Here is a 24,174-nt window from a genome sequence, read left to right as displayed (position 1 = left end):
CGTGAAGATGAAAATTAATCTCGTAAAACTTCTAAAGTAGAATAGAGAAAAATATGTATAAATTTGCAAAATTATCAAGATTGTTAAAGAAATAAATAACTGATCTATCAAAGTGTCAAACATTTTTGAAAAAAATGAACCCTCTCTAACCAAAAATTCAAGTACTTCAAATTTGTAATTCTTGTATCACACGTGTTAAAAAAATTGTTTCGTTTTTTACTGTTAAAAAAAGTTCATAGATCAATTTGAGCATAACAGGAAAGCACGAGAAACCTCAGAACCCGATGTACCTATAACAAGATCAAGGGAAAAAAACATACAGTGTGCCGAACAAATTCATAAAAAAAAAAAAATAAAAGGACCAGAAGAAAAACATCACAAATACAAGACCTGGCTTTTGTTTTATGTACGAATCAAGTACGCCAACAAAAAAAAGTTACAAATGAGAATAAAACACGTAATTAGTACTTGAAAAGCTCTTCCATCCAGTTTATCTAAACTAATCTGATTAACCTTCAACGAATTTTAAGTTGTCTCCACAAAACTCAGCTTAATTTCCAACAATTTATTCAATTACTCCTTTCAACAGTCTAATCAATTCTTCAGCTATGTAAAACCGATTCAACTTTACTTTGGAATCCACACATTCCTCCACCAAACTAAACAATTCACTATGCAAAGTCGTTACCCCAGGGGGTGGTGAATGGAGAAGTCCATTTCGCATCATAGGCCAAGGCGCCCTTCGACTCAACAACAACTAAAACAAAAACCACATAATTAATACCATCCAGCTCGAACCGACTCTCCTCAAACTCACTCGACACACTGCATAAACATTGTGGTCGCTTATTGGGCTTTGACAAACTTCCTCTTCGCTATAAACGAAGTCTTCATCAGCGAAGTATTCGCTATAATGAATCATCTTGTTATCTAAAATTTCAGAGATGAAATAACGCTTTCGCTTTCTGTGTTGTTCTGTACCTTCGAGCTTTTGTTTCAGGATGACGTTTTCCAAATCGACGAAATATAAAGTGAAATTATCATCGACTGCGATGTTATCAGGTGATATATCTGTCAAATACAGCCTGAAATCGTGGTGTTTATGCGTGAAATGAATGGCAGCTTCCAGCAATTGTAAAGCTAAATAAGCTCGAACATGCCAGGGAGAAGTTTGAAAATGATTGAGCGGTAAGCCACAGTACTGTTCAATTATTAAAAAGCCACACCTTCCGTACAATTTCGGGACCGGCCAGGCTTGGTTTGATAGAAGCGTCAGGATTAAAGGCTCCACGTTCACTTGGAGAATGGTCCAGATTTGGTCCAGATCAAAATTAGAACTCATTTCGTTCAGGAAAGTTTTTGCGGTTTCTTTAGAGCACGGTCTGAAACTCCGTACGCCGTCATCGCTTTTCATAAAATTTAGGACGTCATCCTGCGCTACGTGGGTTCTACGAATTCTATCTAATTCCTCTTTGTGTCCTAACTTTTTCAAGACCACCCTCTTATCGCCGTACTCGGCGAAATACAAATTTTTCACACTGAATAAATTATAAAAAACATCCCCGAAGCTCTTATACGTGAGAGTGATTCTTTTATCGTCCACGTCCTTGCACAAATCAATTCCGTAACAGAACGGACACTTGATCGAATCCGACAAACTCGAAACTGGTCTTTGCGACAAAATCCCTATGTAAATTCCAGCGATTGTCGAGATTACCAAGACGATCAAAGCAAAATTCATCTTTCACTCTTCATCCTTCGCCCAGACGAACTAAAATCGGAAATATACCATTACAATGTATTGATTCCAGGGCTTGTTAAAAATTCCCGTAAATCTTCCCGACGTTTTTCCAACTTGTTAGTGCCCCCGTAAATCTCTCTGGCAAAAAGTTTTCGTGAGATATTTTTTAAAATGTAGTGATTCTTTGAAAGGTTTTTTTGGAACAAACGTTTGAGTGGAGGGTGAACCTGCGTTTCGTCTAATCATCTTATACGAAAGATTGCCAAGATGTGGAGTATCGATTTCCACCCCTCGAAAGCTTCAACAACTTTTCTCGAAGTTTTCGAGATAAAAATAGTTCGGTAATATTACAGGTGAGGTTCTACATAGGTTACGGCCGAATCCTGGGAGATTAGAAAAGTAAGTCGAGAGTCGATAAGAATTGGGTGGAATGAAGTTAGTGTGTTATGAGGTTATACTCGGTTTTCCTTTATAAGGTTAGGGCGTTTATTTTTGTCTGGATAAGATAACCGCAATTGTGGCTCCATCTACGAAGCGAAGAAAGAAAACTTTGATTTTCAACTGTAGCTCCACGCAGGTAAACGATGTACATTATATAGAAAATGACAGGGACGGACGATACATTATATTATTTACATATAAACGTACAAAAGTTCACGCTTAGTCAAAAGATACATTATTTTCATAAAACCGGAGAATGCTATTAGAAATCTAAATTTAAAACAAGATTGATGACGTGACGTATTGGCTGATTCACTAGATGAACTTTGAACGATGAACTGAAATAACACAAAGTATTTTCAATTAATGTAAACGTTTTCCCTAAATATTTCCACAATAGTTACAACCTTTCCCACTGCCAACAATGTTAAACCCAAACGTTGCTACTTCGACTATTTTTGCACGATTTACTTGATATTTTTACTAATTATATGTGTAACAAAATCTTTTTATGTTTGAAGTTTTACAACGCAAAAGTCTTTGTTTTGGAATACGATCCCTTATAAATTTAAGCAGATGTGTGAAAAGGCACGAAAACATGAAACTAGATATTCGTAAGACGAGAAGTAAAACGAAACGTCTTTTACGCTAGATGTAAGGGAGGGCGTTCTGCAAAGATTCCCACTGAAGGGTAAAAGAAAACTTCAAGCTGAACACTTTGGAAGCGAAGACAAAATTTTAGGTGTTTTTTCACGATAATCGTAACGTTCACGGCAAATTTTGGAAAGATGTGTTGGTCGACATGATTATAATATACATGTAAAATTTGACATTGAGAAGATTGACCATGGGTCAGTTGCGCGCCACGGTCAACCAAAAATCTGCAGATGGTGTTAATACCTCCGGGCAGTTGCACGTAACTACCCTAGAAGTAAGGGATAGTTGCATACAGTGGTCAGAAAAATTTGCATATAATCTTAAGGGTTAATACCAAAAGCAGTTGCTGCCTATTATAATAGTTTTTTCTATCAGATTTTTTTGCAATAGAGGGTACACAAAAAAATTTGCAAAGAGGTTATTTTTAAAGTCTGTATTAGAATATTTTGTGGAGGAATAAATAAAAGTACGCGCTTTATTGCGAATATTAAATCGAATTTTAATATAGTGGTTATAAAAAGATTCTAAAAGTTCACAGTTTTCAAATGTCAATATTTCAATTTTTCAAAATAAAACACCCTGTATTTTATTACTATATCTTGCTCTATTTTTGTTCTCATTGTTCCAATATGTCGAAGTCTCTTAAAAAAATAAAATACTTAAAAAAAAAGAGAACAAAAAATACAATAAGATGCAGTAATAAAATATAGGATGTTCTAATTGAAGAAACTGTAATATGAATATATGAAAATTGTAATATTTATTTTTTATAAGCACTCTGTATATGAAGATCCAAGTTTATTTATACCACAACTTATTTATCTCTCAACAAACTATTGTAAGACGGATTTTAAAGATGAGCCTAATGTAATTTTTTGTGAACTCTTCCACTGCTAAAAATTAAAAAAAAAATAAATAACGTGGCAACATCGCATCGGAATTTCAAAAATAAACCGTGGTCGTAAAGCCTGAAAAGAAGTAAACCAAAACGTATCTAAATATACCAGGTGTCCGGAAAATGGCAGATTAACTCTTTGGTATGTTATGTACGGGGGTTTCTGGAGTTACAAAAAAATTGTATAAAAATAATCGTAATGTTTTCAGCTTTTGATCATTTTTTGTAAAAGTTAGTCATCATTTGCTAAGATAAAACTGATTTTAACAAATGACATCTTCGAAAAAAGGAGAGGGTGGGTGGGCGGGACTAGTTGCTGCTAAGATACGACTGATTTTGGCAAATGAGATACCCTCTAAGAAAAGAGAGAGCAGGTGAGAGGCTAGTACCTGTTAAGACTGATTTTGGCAAATGACATTCTCTAAGAAAATAGAGGGCGGGTGGGCGGGGTTAGTACTTGCTAAGATAAAACTGACTTTTGCAAATGACATACCTTCTAAGAAAAGAGGGGGTGGGTGGGCGGGGCTAGTAACTGCTAAAATAAGACTGACTTTAGCAAATGACATTCCCTCTAAGAAAACAGATGGTTGGTGGGCGGTGCTAATACCTGTTAGTAACTGCTAAAATAAGACTGATTTTAGCAAATGGCGTATCCTCTAAGAAATTTAATTCAATTATTATAAGAAAAGACACAAGAACCTTCAGAGCACTTTCAAATTCTTTCCAAACAGGAATACCTAGAACTTCAAGACTGTTTTAAATTTTTCAAAAAAAAACGGAGTCCCAAAATTAACTCAAGAACAGGTCAGGTCAGAATTTTCCAAAAATAGGACATCAAAATCCCCCAAAATTATTTTAAATAATTTATGAAAAAAAATCTCAATGAGCTCCCAAAATAATACACCATGGGTACTCAAACACTGCGGCACTCAAGACTTTTTCAAATTCATAAAAAAAACACCAAGAGCTCAAAAGATTTTTTCATTACTTCAAACTTACTACGACCGCCATCAAAGCCTTCACTTCTAATGTACTGTTAAAACACACTGAAAATTTTTTTAGCATTTCCAAAGAAAATAAGAATTTCCGGTTTCGCCGACATTGATAGCAAATCTATCATTCGAACCGAATCGTCGATTACCTAACAATCAAGAAACAAATACACCGAAAGAGCTTTAAAAAATAGGTAACGATTGACACTTAAAATTTACGAAATTTCAAAGCCAACTTGATTTACAATTTTTATATTCACCCTGTATAACGCTTAAAACGATACAGATTTTATACCGAATTAAGTATTAATTGACACAAAAAGACAACGATTGCTACTCGAAAGAATACTTTAATAATTGTGACAGATGGAGTTCTGCAGATATTCATTCTCACTCCTTATTTTTCAATGTTCTTTTAAATGATCTACATTAATAGTAACAGATATAAAAATAAACTTTATTTTATACAATTTCTTTTGGAAAAATGTTCAGAAACCAGTTCGACTTGGGATATTGCATATTTCGTATCACACAGAAGTCGATTATACTGTGGAAATCAAACTCTGATTTAAAAAGTTTAAAAATTCTTAGTGCGAAAATTATTTTTTGCCGCTTTAAACTTTTCCTTTCGGAAAGTTAGGTCCATATATTTTTTCTGATGTTGATATTCAGCATTTACGAACTATACGAATATGTAAGTCCATAAACAAGAATATATATAATCTGGAAGTTATTTGTCTGCTGCTTTGTAAACAGTACAAGTATATGTTAAGAATCTCCGCCTAAAAGATAATATCAAAAAAATCCAATATTAGAGCTAACGGAGACAACTGTCTCCCATTCTTTTACCAAATGCCACTATCCATCATTCCATGACTACCGTTGTTGCAGCGTCATTATAATTAATGATACCAATAAATCTTGATAGACGTGAGGCTTATTACATTCAAATTTCGAGTTTTCACAAAATTAATTGAATGAGTTTGTTCGCATTTAATTGACATTATTATCGTTGTTGAATTACTTAATTAAATTCGAATCTTCCGGATCGTAGAACAACCTAGAACGACTTAATATTTTCAGCACTCTTAACACATGAAAAGTTTCCCCATGTTTATAAATAAACAATCATTAATCGTGCCGGATTTATTTTATTTCCAACTTTAAAAAACACTGTAAATTTTATGTCACTGTAAACTTCAGAAACATAAAGTTAAATTCATTACCATGATTTAACAACTCAGTGAAAATTAACAAACGGCGGTGAAGTATTTTCGCGTATTAATTAACGATTATACACTTCACGACGTGGTATAACCGTTTTTGTGCTTCGCCTGGTCTTTAAAATATACTGCAGCAACAGCAAGCAAGCACACGATGAACTGACGTGCACTACCCAACAAAAATAGAAAACTCTACAAACCACACAAAAACCAAAATCGCAGCGAGAACATTAATCGAAGCCGATCCTTCGAACTTTTTGCTGCGAAATCGAATCACCACAAATGTAATAATCTGATACAAATCTTACCCCCTAGCCTACCACAACAAAAAATTCCTCGCAAAAGTGACACTTAACTGACATCTAAAGCTACAACTTTCGACGTGAATTTTCTGGCGCTTGTTAACGACAAACGCAAAACTACTACCGCAAAGACAACAAACCACAAATCGTCTTACCGTAATCGTATTAGTTTCGTGGTCGCCGGAATGCTGCTATTTCATCTGCAACAAAAAAAAACGTCTTGGTTAAATCGAATCAATGACGGTGGAACAGCCTGACATTTTAAAACATGGTTAATAAATCTCCCTTATTCCTGGACAAATTGCGACGTTAATACGCGCAGTAATGGTTGTTTTATTGTTGCACTGACCGGTCTCTGATTGCTCCGACATCATCCCCCCAGAGATTCCCTAAGAAAGGGAAAAATCATCGATTCCAATCACAATAACAGCGCCGAAAATTGATTTCGACGTGTCGCGACAAGGCGACCACGTTCGGATCTTTGGAGAGAAGTCGACGCGACGGGATAACAAATCCGGAACTTGTGTAAAGTGGAGTCCGTCGAATAGTGAACATTGATTTTTTGTTCCAAAAGTGCTTATTTGACTGTTCGGTGTTATAATGGTGATGATTTGCAACGCTTGCATGCGTTTCGGTTGCTTGTCCGACGGACGTCACTCACTATAACCGAAAATGTTCACGATTCGGTGGACTCTACTTTACCACCTAATTCTGATTTATATTGTATGTATATTTGAATAATATTATTCAACACTTAAAAAAAAAAAAATGTAAAAATAACAAGCAAGACAATAGAGCTGAAGTCGGCCCTGAACCGCCCGCAAGATCTTGGTACAAAAACCTAATTTATTGCGGAATTTCGTGCCGAGGGCAAATGCATAAAAGTGCGCTTAACTTTTTCATGTTTTCATGTCTTAGAAAATCTGAAATTACACGGTTCAATTTCATGTAAAATTTCTTCGGAATAACGTAGGTTAGCCATATTTCGACGAAACGAGCTGCATATAGGGCGGCCACTTGACGTCGGTTTTGTTGACAGCACGTAACAATGAAATTACGCAGTGAGGAGCCCGTCAGAGGAGGCTGGAGATTCAATTAGGGTAAAAATAGCTATGGTTCTTTTTTCGTACGGTTCGCATATTTAGGGTTTAAAAGGATTTGATGTGTGTCCGTTGTGACAGCGTATCCCTTCAACCCCGACAGATTATTAATTGAAGTACGTGCCGTGCGCACCGCCGCCTCCATCAACCCTTCCCTGACTATCAAAATGTCACTTTACTATTCCGCTTCTCTTCGCCAGTTCTGAGCAGAGATTATGAGTTATTACGGTAATGGATGGGGGATTTGGAGATATTTAAATAAAAATGTTTAATATAGCGTGGACTTACAAATCGTTAATCGATTCTGACCTCTTTACCGTACACTGACATTTCTTTCGGTGGGATCATCGTGGAAAAGTAACACGGCACGAAGGTGCGTTAATTAATATTTTCGGTTTGTGTCACATTCGAGCCATTTTATTATCCCTATTCGTATTTGAAAAAAAAAACCTATATTATTTCGTATATCCAGTTAAAACAGCTTAGTAAAGAAAAAAATTCAATTTCAAGTACAACTTTTTTAAAACCTGTAGAACTGTAATCGACGTCACTGACGTGCAATGTCGATGGAGCAAAAAATGCTACCTCACACGTCTAGTCGAATTGATCAGTTAGAGCCAAATTTATCGTAAATGTTGACGTCGACTGGCAACAATGAGGTGCAGACAAAATTACCCTCAGTCTAATGCACCTATGAATCCAAATGTTTGTTCATGGAAGCGGCGAAAAGCTTCAACAGTTTTATCTTACGATGCTTTTATATTTCATTAAAAAACGCTACACTACAAAAAAAAAATGGTCGAAGGTTATTTCGACAGAACTACGGTCGCCCTTGAAGTATAATCCGACAAATTTTGATTAAAGATTTACCATACTTCCGATGACCTTAAACGTTTAGCATTTTCAAGATTAATTTGTAAAATGTTATATAATTTTGATTTTAATTTTGCCAAAAATTTGGATATCAAAGGTAAAAACTCAACAAGGATTCATAAATTATACATGCAGGAGTATGTTATTCTATACAATATACAAACCGTTTATTCGGCAAAAATTTTAGAGAAAACGTCGTCACACTGCTGGTAGGAATTAAACAAAGTTTGGTTAACGTTTTACCATCGCTGACTCACAAATAAAATTTGGCAACAATCTGGCCAGTAGTTTCGAAGATTACCTGTCTAATAAAAATTGACGGAGGAGACAAACAGCCCACGGAAACGGGGACCTACTTTTTCGTACACTAGGAGTCTTGAAGCGTCGAGAAAATATAAAAGTACGCAGTCGTCCGATTACAATTCTAGTCCTTAGCTTACACTCAGGAAGTAAAAAGCATTACTGTGTGTTAAAAAAATGTATCGAAGTTTATTTCGACAGAACTTCCCTCGCACCTGGAGTACAAATCCAACAAATCCCTCTCCTTTGAAAAATTATACAATTTGATTTTTAGATTTTTAATTTGTGATAACCTCTATAAAGTAAAAATTATCCGCATAAATCACACCCCCGCAGCCTCTACACCGCACAAGTACAGACAATGTAAAATAAATTTAAAGCAGAACCGACGACAAAAAATTGTCCTCTCAGCAATAATAACATGCTGAACTTCAAGTGTTTATGTTTATCCATCGAAAGAGTACCTAGCAGATTTTTTTTCTCTATTAAATAAAGACGGGATAGATATAGGTGGAGCTTATATTGTGCCTTTTCTTTCTTAATATACATAGCCATTTTTTCACAACAAGAAACGTAAAGCATGGTTAAAATGGTACATTTTTGCAAGGAAATATGGATTTTGTAATTACGGGGCGGAGCCAATTGCAAAATCGATATTTCCTTATATACATTTTCCATTTTAAACATGTTTTAAGTTTCTTGTTGTGAAAAGAAATATATACATATTAAAACAAAAAAGCAAAATGTAAACCCGCCCACCCACCCTATCTCAATTGTGATGATTTTTTTATTCCCCGAGAACCAAGGAGCGCAACTTGCAACTGCAAAACACTTCTTTCTTTACAAGAAATTAAAAAAAAATATTTTTGAGTATTGTGTTGTTCAAACCATACTAGGTATATAACAAAAAGTCAAAAAAAAAACAAATAAACACGTTTAAAATGGTAAATTTTTGTAATGAAATATGGATTTTGCAATTAGGCTCTGCCCCTAGGTTTGCCAACGAATGAAAACTTCATTACTATTTAGATCAGGGCAGGTATGGGTGGGGCTTAATCTTTGGCTTTAATTTTTTCTTAATAGTGAGTACGTTTCTGGCCTTAGTTGTTGAATATTTTCACTATTTTAGACGAAATTCTTCTTAAATCCATTGTCAAAAAGCAATTTTCGAATTTGACGGATAATTCCGAAACGGCATTAAACATCGAGTTCCGGTTTTTGAAGCCTGATTGCAAAATTCATATTTCCCTACAAACATGTTCTAAGTTCCTTAGTATAAAAAAAATCGCAATGGACATACGTAGTATTCTTTGAACAACACGATACTCAAAAACATGTTTTTAATTTTTTGTAAAGAATAAGTATCTTTCAGTTAAGCTTCTTTAGTTCACGGCGAATAAAAAAAATTATCACAATCGAGACAGGGCGGGTGGGCGGGCTTACATTTTGCCGTTTTGTTTTATTATGTGTAGACTTATTTCCACAATATGAAACTTGAAACTTGATTAAAATGGTAAATTTTCATAAGGAAATATCGATTTTGCTATTAGGCTCCGCCCCTTATTGCAAAATTCATATTTCCTTGCAAACATGTTCCATTTTGACTATATTTTAAGTTTCTTGTCGTGAAAAAATGACCATATATATTAAAGAAAGAAGGTAAAATATAAGCCCCGCCCACCCACCCTGTCTCAATTCTGATGATTTTTTTTATTCGTCGTCACCCGGGAGGCAAAGCTTAATTGCAAAAACCTCATTTTTTTACAAGAAATGACCATGTGCAAGTGCAATATGTTCTTAAGTAATCGTATTATTCAAAGGAAACTAAATGTGTTAATTAATTAAAATTAGTCTTATCGTGACAGTTACTAGCCCCGCCCACCCACCCTTTCTTTTCTTAGAAGAAAGCCAAAATCAGTTTTATCTTGGCAAATACTGATGACGAACTTTTGATTAAAATTTGGAAACATTATGAGCACAAGGCAGGCATTCTAAACATCTTCTCTAGTGTTTAGTTGGTTGTGTTTTAATGGATTTTTCTTCTGTTGGTTTTCTTTTTCTTTATAATTTATAAATGTTTTATTAAATATTTTGTGGGTAATTTATTAATGAAAAATAACAGCTTGTTTTATTAATAATAATAATAATAATGCACAACGATTAATGACCACTGGTTGTTATGGTTATTGTCCTAAAAAAAAATAAAAGGTGGATTTCAACTACCATCATTACTAAGAAATCAGAAAGTAGGCCGGAGGGATTCACGCATTAAGTGCGTGCAGTGTTGCCAATTTTTAGTTCCCGAAACCCCCGTATATAACGTAGGTACTGAAGAGTTATTCCACTATTTTCCAGACACCCGGTATACTAATTTCGAAAAGGCTTTCGCTAAAATAGATCCTTGTTTATTACTGCTAAAGCTCTGGAATATTGGCTTCACAAATCCGTTATTGAAATTTTTAATATCTTATCTGACCGGTAGAATCTCATTTGTGAAATCCACAAATTTTAGCTCTTCATCTTCTGAGGTCTCACAGGGATCGAACTAGCACCATTGTTGTTTTTGCTCTTTATTAACGATCTTCTTGATGCTATTCCCTGCAATAAACTTCTGTTGGCTGATGATCTCAAATTATACCTAAGCACATAGTATTTTTGAATAACACGATACAGTCTTACATGGTAATTTCTTGTAGAGAAATCATAAGGATTTGGCAATTAAATTCCGCTCTTTTGGCTCTCGACGATTAAAAAAATCAACACAATTGAGACAGGGCGGGTGGGCGGGGCTTTTTTTTCCTTTTTCTAACACACATAGTCGTCTTTTCAAAACAAGAACCTTAAAACATGTTTAAAATGGTAAATTCTTGTAGACAAATATGGATCTTGCAATTAAGCCCCGCCCCTCGATCTGACAACGAATGAAAAATTAATCACAATTGAGAATAGAGATCGGGACGGATATGGGTGGGGCCTAATCTTAGGCTTTATTTTTTCATAATAAACATAATATTCTTTGAACAACATGAGACGCTAAAACATGTTTTTAATTTCTCGTAGAGAAATAAAGATTTTACTGTTAAACTCCGCCTTCTTGGCTCACAACGAATAAAAAAAATCATCAGAACTGCGATAGGGCGGGTGGGCGGGGCTATATTTAGCCTTTTTTTCTTAATATGTATAGACTTATTTCGACAACAAGAAACTTAATAATAATTCATAATACACATACTATAAAATTTTACAACGAGGGGCCCCGTAGTTAAATTTAACAAAATTCGACACGCACAGTGGACAGACAGACAAACAGACAGACAGAAAGGTAACTTAGCTTATGCTTGGGAAGTAAAAAAACTGAAAAATGAATTCCGTATGCAAAAAAAAATAAAAAAAAAGTAACAAACCCATCAGATTCAAAACAGCAGAATTTTATTAAGATCTCTACTTCGAAAATTTTCTTTGACTTTTGAAATGTAAAATGGACTTTTAAAATGTAAAAGTTAAGAGCTTAACTCAGTAATGAAACACGTTATAACTTACAAGGGAACTATATAAAAGAATATAAAAATTACTTAACATAATTTAAGTATTAAACACGTGCAGAATAGTGTTAAAAGAGAATGAAATTTCATTAATTCTGTTACCTGAAAACAGAGGCTACAATGAAATAAAACGTTCTGAATATTATTTTTATTAATGCTAGGCGAGAGCAACATTACTGTATTCTTAAACTTTCAAGGCAATAGGGTGAATCGTCAATTTAATAAATAAATTAAAAAAAAAACTGGAAACGCTGGAGCAAAAATTGCTTCAATCAAGGTACAGAAGACACGGCGTCAACGATATTTTTAAAATACATCTAAAATTTTAAGACAACCACTCCAGTAGTTTCTAAAACTTATTTAACGTAATGAAATCGTCAACAAACGACAACATGCCGAACGACAGGCGACGCATGGACAGGAACAAGAGACTTTCTCATGGTCTAGGAGCCATGAAACATCGATAAAACATAAAATTATTCATTCGCCACATGGATCGCATTACAAAACTTCCCTATTTTATGCTCAGGAAATAAAAATGCACTTGAATGCAGTGCTCCATTAAACCACTGGGAATGGAAGACAAGAAAATTTACATAAGATTTCCAAGCATTTTACATGACGTCTTCAATTATTTGGTGGGGATAAAAATACTGAATAAAATTCGCCAGCAGATTATTACAAACTATGACACTACCAAGAGAGACAAGAGAAAAAAGTATGAGTAGGCATTGCTTTGAAATATTATTTATGAGTATTACACGAAAAAAAGCAGAAACGTGACATGTGAAGTGGCAGACATTTAGAAAAAAATTACACACCCGCAAAAATAGAAAACCAAAAAAAAATCCGTACGTTAATGAGTACAAAGATCTATAAGTGTCCTAGAGACTAAAAACATCAAGAGAAATTACATTACAGGTACAATGCAAGTTATGAGAGGTTACTGTTTGAAGTTGTGCCAAAATGCCTTGAACGACAAATGCAAAAGCCAAGAAAACAGCCGAATTATAAGTCATTTGCTTTCATAAGCTGACGTTAGCAGATTCGAGGATCGTAGCAGTCGTTTCACTGAAAAGAATTCGACTGTACCTTGATTAAGGATGCTACAAGCACGTACGTAGTTCCTGCACAACGATTAGTCAGAAAAACGAGATGTCCCACCAGCTCTAACAGAAATCCTCGTCTTCGACTACTTCCACTTTCCACAAAAACCCGCGCCGATTGTAACCAACATCATCATCGAAAAAGGGAACGCTTTTTAGGTGACTGCCTACCTCCTCTGGTTTCAATGTTGACTGAAATTAATGACGTCAAAGACAATCAATCACCGCGAAACGAAGCTCAGCGCTGAGCGCCACTACCCCACACGTCATCAATTTTACAACCTCAACAACTTTTAAATAAGTTAAAATATCGTGGGTAGAGTTGGGAATTATTCAAACTGCGGGTAATAAGTCGCTTATTCGGACTGCTATGCAAATTCAGTGGCGCACGTGACTTGGATGCAAACGCGTCAACGAACATCACCTTTAAATCCATCCATTGTCGTTCGGATTGGCAAACAATACGATGGAATCGTGTATCGGCCGCCGCCCCATTACACCAATTAAGCCGAGCCGCCTATGTCGTCCCACGGTCGCACTAATTTTACAACAACCTTGACAGTGCTGGGGCATTTCGAGATCTCTAGCTGGGAGCGCGGAGGAAGCAAACGTGGAGAGAAAAATCGGATCTTTTCAAAGGAGACGAATGTCAAAATTCTGGAAGCAAATTTTGTGAAATTTATTTCAATAATCCTGTCTATTCTATTTGTTGTTTTTCTTGGTCTTCCACCTCGGGGTCGATTTGATACCATTGCCCTCTGGAGTTTTTCATCGCTGTGCTTTGATTACATTTAAATAATTTAGCAACTTCACTTTGAGACCTTCCATTTGTTACAGCTTGAATAATCAGCTTTCTGGCGTCTACCAATTTTTTTCCACACCTTTCGTCAGTCTACTTTGTACTTTTATTGTGCAAAAATTATAAATATTATTGTGAGTTTTCAACAACTTCATATAATAATAACACAAAACTCTGTATTTAATTTCTGTCGTTGTTGTTTCCTCTACTTTAATTCAAATAAAGAGTAAAGCAGGTTTTACACGAAATAAAGCCTGTATTAAATGTTTTCTTTGTGAGCTTCTTACAATCGGAGAAGGCATTAGACCTAATGCTGTAGAAAATATAAAGCGGAATTTCCATGTTACTGCTTGGTACCCAGAATACTGAAAAATAATAAAATCCTTTGTACGACGCCCGCCGTCTGTTCTCGGTGGAATCGTGTATGAAATAAGATTCAGTCAGTAAAATCTACAAGGACTTTCGCACTTTTCGTCGAAAATAGGAGAAGCGTGTCAACAAGGAAGAATTTATGTTGCTACTTTTCGGTAGACTGTAGCATATTTGTACTCCATTAAGAGAGATTTTTCCAATAAACACCATCACTGTGACTTTAAATTAAGATGATCATAAGTGGATCATCTTGATTTTACTGGTATTCAAACTCTAGTGAAATGATGTCGGTAAATCGGCGCAGTTTGATATTACCCAAGTGAATCAGTTAATTTATTTTTTTTTAATTTTTAAAATCTCCAATGCATTGGATATGAGTATTCCACGACCCGATTACCAGTTCGTTTGACACTTATTACTAGATGTTGAATCCGATTTTTATTTAACTTGTGGATGTACAATGCATTTTTTGTGAACTTTTATACAGGGTGTTTCAACGGTTTTCTCACCGACTAGTGAAAAAATTCGTTCATGCTGTCTAATATAATTGTTATACAAGATGTTTTTTTTTTAAAGATTATAGTTTCCCCAGTTTTAATTCGTTTTTATAATGTGTAAAAGTTCACTAGCTTAACAATAGATTACTACTGCCGGTGATGGGACAGTCATAAATAAGGATTTAAGCATTATTCTGTATAATAGTAGCGGCAAGGTTAAATCCTTATTTATGACCATCACCGGCAGTAGTAATCTATTGTTAAGGAAATTAACTTTTACAAACAAATCAGAACTGGGGAAACTATACCTACCAATTTTTTTAAACCCACATATTTTATAGATCCGAAAAGAGAGAAAATGAGTTGCACTACACTTTTTGAGATATTTGTATTTTTATGGAAAAATTACAACTCCACCATTTTTAAAGATTTTGGATTGGAATTTTGCAAAAAATTTAGTCCCCTTGCGTAAAACGCGTATAAAAAAATCTGTCCAAAGTTATGTAGACAGAACTTCCCTTGCGCCTAAAGTACAAACAAACAAATACAGATGGGTTGAAAAATTACAAAATTTAACTTAGCGAATTTCTTATATTTTGATGACAACCCTTATAAGTTAAAATAAAGATATCTGTGGACTGTCAACATAAGACGATTCTATACGTATAATGCAGTTAAATTTTTCCATAAGAAAATTTTATGATGACGTTCTTAACTTTTAGCAAAGACACGTATGTCAATTTATATAGGTACAGTGTAATAATAACCGTATCCCGAAATTTTCAGGAAAATTGAGTGAACCGTTCTCACTTTCATCAATAAAATAAATTGCTTCATTCATTAACTTTCTTGAGTCGTCCTGTATAAACAATTCTAATTAAAAACTATATTTCACAGACTTTACAAAATTTTGATAATAAAAAAGTACCACCTTCAAAATACGGCATTTATAGAGTGGCTTTCAATATTTAAAAAGTACGGCATTCAAAATGTATAAAGAATGGTATATTCATACGCAGTGCTGATATGAAATTTAAAAAATCTGGAAACCCAAGGTAAAAAGTAAAGCCGGATTCATGAACCACAAGTACAAAACTATGTTATTTTATTAAATTGAAATACTATTTGCTATGCAAGATGATTTTAAGGTGACATTTTCATATTGTTGGTGGGGTAGACTAGACAAATATTGGTTAGCTTTTTAGCATCTGCAGGATATGGTTAAAATACGTATAAAATTTGACAACAATCGGTTCACTGGGTCTAATAAATATCGACACAAACGACAAACGACAGAGAGACGGAAATATATCATGAAACGTCAAGAAAACATGAAATTAGTCGTTCGCTGAATGGACCCTAACTTCCTATATATATGTAATAAAAATAACTTTTCGCTAAGTAAGGTGTGTTTTGAAACCAAATCTGGTAAGGTAGTTGTGATAAACCTTAAAAAGAAAACTTAAGTAAATATAAGCTCGAGATCTAGTAAAATACAGGCTGTCCCATTTGAAAATGTGAAAAATCAGTTTCAAATGTATCACCCTGTATAAAAAATTGGTCGAAAATTATTTCGACAGAACTTCCCTCGCTTCTGAAATACAGTCCAACAAATACTGCTTCTCTGAAAAATTATAAATTTTGATTTTATAATTTACTTTTTCGTGATACCTATATGGAGTAAAAACCATATAGAAGGCACTAGTTACAGTGTAAAAGAAAAGAAAGTGTTACCTTCTTAAAAAATACAGTTGGGAGCCCCGAGAAGATTTAATATTCCTAAAAAAAGTGACTTGGGGTCCCCGAGAAAGTTTCGCCTTCTTTAAAAAAGGACAGTTGGTACCCCCGAGGTTTCGCATTCTTAAAAAAAGATATTTGGGGCTCCCGAGGTTTTATATTTTTAAAAAAGACAGTTGGGACCCCCGAGAAGATTTCACATTCTTAAATAAGACATTGGGCATCCTCGAGAAGCTTTTAAATTTTTAAATAAAAAGGGGCATATCCTCACCTTTTCAAAAAAGTAGGGTAATCTCAAAAATTAAAAAAAAAACTGAAAGATCAAGTTTGGAATCGAAGGCGAGACGTCCACGACCGGGATTCCTTGCGCTAATGGTAAACTGTTATTATACCATGCGTTATGTTTTTGCAAAAATTTGCGCACTTAGGGAAAAACTCAAAACGGATTCGTAAACTATATTGTGGTATAACAGTTAAATGAAATAAACATAGAATTCTTTGAAAAAACGTCATCAAATTGTTAGTGGGAATGATTAGCAAAATTTTGGTTAGCGTCTGCACGATATTTCTGATATACATCCAAAATTTGACAACAATCGGTCTAGCAGTTTCGGAGATTACGTGTCTAATAAAAATGGATACAGACACCAGACAGACAGACGGAAACGGGAGACTACTTTTTTCGCACTCTAGGGGTCATGAAACGTCGTGAAAATATTGTTACGAAAGAAACTCATACGCCACTCCGGTACGACGCCTATGGGCCGACGAGAGCTTTCTACTAGGTATGCACGGCAATGACGGGTGACTCATCGTTGTTGAAGGCGGCCGGCGGGTGTTCGAAAAGCCTGGATGGGTATTCGAGAAACTCCTCGATCGCAGAAGTATGGGTTTAAAAGGAATTATTTTGTACATAGTCGCTGTGTAATCAGTCGTGTAAATTCCAGTTATTAAGAAATAAATTGTTGAGTTTTACCCACGCCGATTTTATTCACCGATCAACGTAACAAGACAAAAATATTCATTCGTCCGATGGACCCGATTACTATACTTCCTTAGCTTACGCTCGGGAAGTAAATAGATAAAAAAAACTCTTCAAATTTTTTATATTTTTGTCAAGACAAGGAACTGAAAAATTCTATACAAAACTCCAGGCTAGTTGAGAATTTTTAAAGATTATTTAAACCGTATCGTTGAAGATCTGGTTGGAGAAGGGAATGAACAGAAAACTCGGTGAAACAGTGGTAGAATTTTATAAATCAAAGAATTTAGAAACCGTTATTTAGAAACCGTTGGGAAAAATCGGAGAAAGTGGGAACAGAAGATGGGTTTTATGACGAGTTAGGTAGAAGATACAGGGTTCGAAAGCGACGTATTTAAAATAGACCATCTGGCGAATGGCCGCTTTCATGTTTTCTCCTAGCCCCTACGGTATGAAAAGTAGGTCTCGCAATTCCATCTGCCTCTCGTTTGTCAATTTTTATTAGACCGATTGTTGTACAATTTTATATGTATGTTAGAAATATCTTATAGATGGTGAAGCATTATCAAAATTTGTCTAATCATTTCCACCAACATTGTGCTGACGGCACGTCAGTGTTTTCCATCCTAAATGTGATTTCAATTTTATAAAATAACATACGCTGTATTTATGATTCATGAATCTGCCTTGAGTTTTTAGCCTAAACACAGACTTCCGCTTAAATAATCACGAGTTCCGCGCAGTCATGGGCCAGTGTTTTTATTCTTACACTGCGATTGGTATTATCTATGTGTATTGCTTTAACTAAACAACTCGATTTGTTTGTTGTCTAAATAACCTTCGATTAATTTTAAATTATACTCGTAGCTCTAAATGAGTGTTAACGGGATGTGTGAAAATAGGACTGACCACAAAAAAACTTCATGAAAACCAACACTACTGAACTACATCACCGTTAAGAAATTTAAAAAAATAATAATAACTAAACAGCGAATTATGAGAACTAAAAATGTAACACTGCAAAAATAGAGAAATTTATATAATAAGCATTAACGTTTGGATACAAAATGAGAGGTATTACAAAAATCCTCTAACCAATAGCACAGGAATAGTACCGAATGATTTGTGAATTCCAGGCACTTTTAACGAATTGGCAATTGTCGCAAAATTTCTTACATTAGATACATTGTATATAAAGTTTATTTATGCGTTGCCAAAAAAACAAGAACGCAACAATAAACGAAAATTTTAAGCGTCCAACCTTTTCAAAATCTTGCCCATTCAGATGTCGTCCTACTCACATAAGCTTGATTTACGTACTCGTTAATAATTCACGAATGAGTTATTTATTGCAGTGTTGTTTGCGTACAACTATGTAGTTATTACTTAGAAGCATGCATTTATAACCAGAATGTAACAAATTTCAAACCCAAAATATCGTGATAAAAAAATATTTTGGATTTTCAAGACGGTAGGCAATAATACTAGATACAGAACAGCGAAATAGTCGGTTTTTTGCTAGGAAATGAAGACCGTGAAAATGGTTTATGGTGTTGAATAAAACACTTTCATTGTTATGTGTTATTATCGCAATGGGACATTTGTAAATTGAGAGTGGGTAGTGGGTGCATTCTGTAACCGCTTGTAAGCAAGAATATCTGGCCAAATACCCTGATTTGTAAATTCAAGAAACATCGTTAGAGGAGGAAATGTAATCAACAGATTTGTTCGAACTGGCAATCTCAACAAAGGAAAATCTTCTCCCTTCAGTAAATGAGGAAGGAAATCTGGAAGACTTTTAGTATATGAGGAAGTTGTTGTGGATGTGAGATGACTCGATCACAATCAGAACATCTTTGACAAGATTGTCTCAGAAGAATTTAGGCAACCCGTTATACGGATGCGTCTGCTACCTGTCGTGAATCCTTGGGCATTTAGTAACATTCGCATAAAATGATAGGCGGCACACATCCATGACCTACTTCGACCCTCTAATCATTTATAGAAACCCTGTATCAAGTGTGAAATTACTGCCAACAGTGCTCCAGTTTTTGTCAGATTTTCTAACTTTACATTAAAAATTACCTTACTCAACCTAATATGATATATTTCAATTTCATTAGGGATCTTTACATATGCGACATTGGTTGCCAACCAAATTACTAAATTTACACGGCCTACCTTTATCTAAAAACATCCTGAACGATATATATACATATAATAAACTGTAAAACAAAAATAAATTGTTGAAATTTATCATGGACGCCAGTGGTCCGTAAAAAAAATACAATGCAATTAATCAGATGCTCAACAAAAAAGCACATTTATTCTAAATGTGTTCATTCCGGTGTTTATCACGAACAAATTCAAAATTGGTTTATTCACGAATAAATTTAAAATTGGTCATTCAGCAGTTTATCAACAGCTCAACCAAAATTAAAATTTTATATTTATTACACCTGTAATTTATAGCTTGCGACCAAGCTAATTTGCAATCATGTCCGTGGACGTCACATCACTCCATCAAGCCACAGATTAAATTTTACGTCAGAATTATCAATTCGTGTTAGCATAAACACACGAACAACTGCAAACTATTTTGATCCCACGAAACACCGGCTCGCGGCGCATTAAACTGGCGCTCAACGTGGGGCCTCTCAGAATCCGAAATCGATTGTCGGTCTGCGGCTGTTTTTTTTCTGGCGTGGTGGCAGCTGCTTTAAACGTGATTGTGCCCAAAGCTGGAACTGATCGATTCCGCTAAACTCATCAGAAGTTACCTCGTTTAAATTTGGAACCGGGATGAGTGGCGGCGGTTTCAATTTATTAATGCGTTATTCCCGATACTTTTACGGTAATTACTGAGTGGCGTATCACCATTACGCATCCCTTTGGTCGGGTTAATTTAATTAAAAAAGATCCCATAACGCTCGCACAAGGTCTGGCGGGTGGGTTTCGCTGGGAAAAGGCTCGCCTCCGGCTGGTCGCGACTCATGAATGAAGCAAATGCGATGCCAAAAGGTGTTCTAAATCAGTCGCCTATTTTTTTTATGAATGGAATTAAAAGGCTTGCCAAAACTTCCCGACCACGACCTGCTGGATAATAAAGGCTTGTGAACGACAAGCGCAAGTGCTTAGTTGGACTGGTCGCCGCGTGGCGCCACATTCGGGAGAAAGGACCACCGAAAATGCACGATTTTTAAAACACGCAATACCATTAGTGGGTGTTGTCATGTAGTAATAATACGTGCAAATAACTACATATAGCTACCCGAAAAGGCAGGAAAAGCCACAAAAAACTGCACGGTTACGAACGTCAGAAAACATGATAAATCTGCTTTGAAAAGTGTCATCATTAGTGAGTAACAGGCGAATCTGCCGGATGTGCGTATATAATATACTGTGGTAAATCGCGAGTTTGGTACACAAAACACAAAGTCATAATGGCACAGTAAAATATATTTCTCTTATCTACATAAAATTTTCTGTTTTGTTCCCCTCTTCTGACTTCTATTCTTCAACAAATGTTCCAAAAAAGTGTTTTCGTTTGTTCGCAAAATATTCCAACGACATTCTGATGACAACCCGACGGAAATAGGAGACCGACATTTGCCCATTGTAGAAGTTCTAAAACGTCGAGGAAGCGTGAAATTAGCCATTTGCGAAATGAATCATACTCGGAAAATAAAAATTTCCAAATTCAAAAATATGAACTTATTTCGCCTGTAGCACCGTTTATAAAAAAATTCAACTGCATATTCGTATAACAAGAAACTTAATTATGATATTAATGAGATTTGGGTAACACACTGAAAACCACACGGTTTTACGCCAATTTAAATTACGCTCTATACAATCGCTGTATTCTGATTATACCTAATGAATCCTATAGAGATCGATCAATATTTATTTAAAACATGCAATGAATGCATTATTAGTATTCCTCCTGATGTATACAACGAATTTACACAAATAAGCGTCGATTCCAAGACCGTTATCAGCGACATCGTAATTGGAATATTTTCATATCTTGATTTTGATGCTTAATTCCTTCGAGAAATCGCTTTACTAAACGGATAAATCAAATCGCTCAGATTACGTTGAAAGTTATTAAATATTTATGGCCCGGGTTCCGAAACCGTCAACTTGATTAAATAACTTCTGGCGGTTTTTTATAGAAAGAAAAAATTGCGGATTGTAGGTTATTTCGACATAACTTCCCGAGCCCCTGAAAAGCAGACCAACAAATCACACTTTTTTAAAATCTCTAAATTTTTTGCGATTTTTCTTTTCCGATCTTGATAAAGTAAATAACTCAGCGGCGTAAATGACACTCTCGAAAGTTTAAATTTTTCAGTTTTTCAATTTTCCAACTTTCGAATTTTTCAATTTTTAGATTTTGCAATTTCTCGATTTGAGTTTCTCAAGTTTTCAATGTTGCGATCTTGGAATTTTTGTTTTTTCAATTTCAATTTTTTCACTGTTTCGATTTGCAACTTTTCTTATTTTTTATTTTTCAATTGTACTACATGCAACTGTTGGAGTTTACATTTTTAATTTTTCAGTTTTTCGATTGTTCCATGTTGTGATTTTCAAAATTTTCTTTTCCTCAATGTGAAATTTTTCAATTTTTGGTTTCTTCAATTTTTTCCTTTCCAAGGTTTGGATTTTTCAATTTTTAGATTTCTTAATTTTTCGTTTTTGTTTTCAATTTCAGATTTTTCAGTTTCTCGATTTTTCAATTATAATTTCTTAAATTTCACTTTTTTCAATTTTACGATTTTCTATTTTTCAGTTGCTGGATTTTAAAACTTTTTCATTTATGCGATTTTTTGGTTTTTCCATTTTTAACTTTTCAATTTTTAATTCTTCAATTTCTCGATATTTAATTTATCAATTTTTCGAACTTGAAGTTTTACGACGATTCTATAATTTTTCGATTTTAGAATTTTTGGGATTTACAATTTTTCGATTCGATTCACTTTTTCTTCTTTCCAATTTTTCAATTGATTAAAATTTCTCGATTTTTTGTTTTTCAATGTTGCAATTTCTCATTTTTTCAGTTTTTAGATTTTTCATTTTTTCGGATTTTTTTGATTTCCGATTTGTGATTTTTCTCTTTTTCAATTTTTAGTTTTGCAATTTCTCGATTTGAGTTTCTCGAGTTTTCAAAGTTGCGATTTTGGAATTTTTTGTTTCTTCAATTTCAATTTTTTCAACGTTTCGATTTGCAACTTTTTAATTTTTAATTTTTTAATTTTTTATATTGCACGACATGCAACTCTTCGAGTTTAAATTTTTGATTTTTCAGTTTTTCGATTTTCCAACATTTGGATGTTTCAGTGTTTAGATTTCGCAATTTTTCGAATTACAATTTAAGGAGTTATCAATTTTTAATTTTTCAATTTTTCAGTTTTTCATGCCTTCAATTTTTCAAATTGCAATTTTTTTGTTTTCTTGATTTTTTCAATTTTTCGATTTTTCAGTATTCTAATTTTCAAAATTTTCTTTTCTCCAATGTGAAAATTTTCAAATTTTGGTTTCTTCAATTTTTCGCTTTCCAATTATTGGACTTTTCAACTTTTAATTTTTTTTTTTGCTTTTACGTTTTTTTCAATTTCAGATTATTCACTTTCTTGATTAGCAATTTTTCTAGTTTTCATATTAGATATGCAATCATCATTTCTTAAATTTTTCACTTTCATTTTACGGTTCTAGAATTTTTCTATTATTCAATTATTATTGGATTTTAATACTTTTTCATTTATGCGATTTTTTAATTTTTCGATTTTATCAATTTTTAACTCTTCAATTTTTAATTCTTCAATTTTTAATTCTTCAATTTCCCGATAGTTAATTTATCAATTTTTCGACCTTAAAGTTTTCCCCGACTTTACAATTTTAACGATTCTATAATTTTTCGATTTTAGAATTTTTGGGATTTACAATTTTTCGAGTCGATTCGTTTTTCTTTCCAATTTTGCAATTCAATACTTTTTCTCGATTATTGATTTTTCAATGTTTCAATTTTTCGTTTTTTCAGTTTTTCGATTTTTTATTTTCTTCCTATTTTTTTTTGGTTTTCGATTTGTAATTTTTCTATTTTTCAATTTTTAGATTTGAATTTCTCGAGTTTTCAATGTTCCGGTTTTGTAACTTTCTGTTTTCTCAATTTCTATTTTTTCAATGTTTCGATTTGCAACTTTTTAATTTTTCATTTTATTTATTTTTTTGATTGTACGACATGCAACTCTTCGAGTTTACATTTTTGATTTCTCAGTTTTTCGATTTTTCCATGTTGCGATTTTCAAAATTTTCTTTTCCTCAATGTGAAATTTTTCGATTTTTTGTTTCTTCAATTTTTTCCTTTCCAAGGTTTAGATTTCTTAATTTTTCGTTTTTGTTTTCAATTTCAGATTTTTCAGTTTCTCGATTTTTCAATTATAATTTCTTAAATTTCACTTTTTTCAATTTTACGATTTTCTATTTTTCAGTTGCTAGATTTTAAAACTTTTCCATTTTTAACTTTTGAATTTTTAATTCTTCAATTTCTCGATATTTATATTATCAATTTTTCGAACTTGAAGTTTAACGACTTTACAATTTTAACGATTT

At 34.0% G+C, this 24,174-nt stretch overlaps 1 protein-coding gene across 6 annotated transcripts in view; it reads right to left on the bottom strand.

Annotated features, from left to right (window-relative positions):
- Positions 1-550: 550 nt before the first annotated feature.
- The window catches only part of LOC135131978 (divergent protein kinase domain 2A), a 52,341-nt gene continuing 28,717 nt past the window's right edge, over positions 551-24,174 (bottom strand). For 4 of the 6 annotated variants that reach the window (XM_064059871.1, XM_064059874.1, XM_064059872.1 and 1 more), the window contains exons 2-5: positions 6,407-6,451; positions 982-1,771; positions 818-930; positions 551-757 (exon numbers count right to left, since the gene is read on the bottom strand). In XM_064059871.1, coding sequence (XP_063915941.1) covers positions 566-757; positions 818-930; positions 982-1,741 — 1,065 coding nt within the window. In that variant the 5' untranslated portion in view covers positions 1,742-1,771; positions 6,407-6,451 and the 3' untranslated portion in view covers positions 551-565. The remainder of the gene's footprint in view (positions 758-817; positions 931-981; positions 1,772-6,406; positions 6,452-24,174) is intronic. The other 2 variants (XM_064059876.1, XM_064059875.1) reach the window with 2 other exon arrangements.

This window comes from Zophobas morio, unplaced genomic scaffold (genome assembly GCF_036711695.1).
Source record: "Zophobas morio isolate AGI-343-1 ecotype UQ-CSIRO unplaced genomic scaffold, CSIRO_AGI_Zmor_V1 ptg000021l, whole genome shotgun sequence".
Classification (NCBI taxonomy): domain Eukaryota; kingdom Metazoa; phylum Arthropoda; class Insecta; order Coleoptera; family Tenebrionidae; genus Zophobas; species Zophobas morio.
This window is presented reverse-complemented; position numbering and strand designations above follow the sequence as displayed.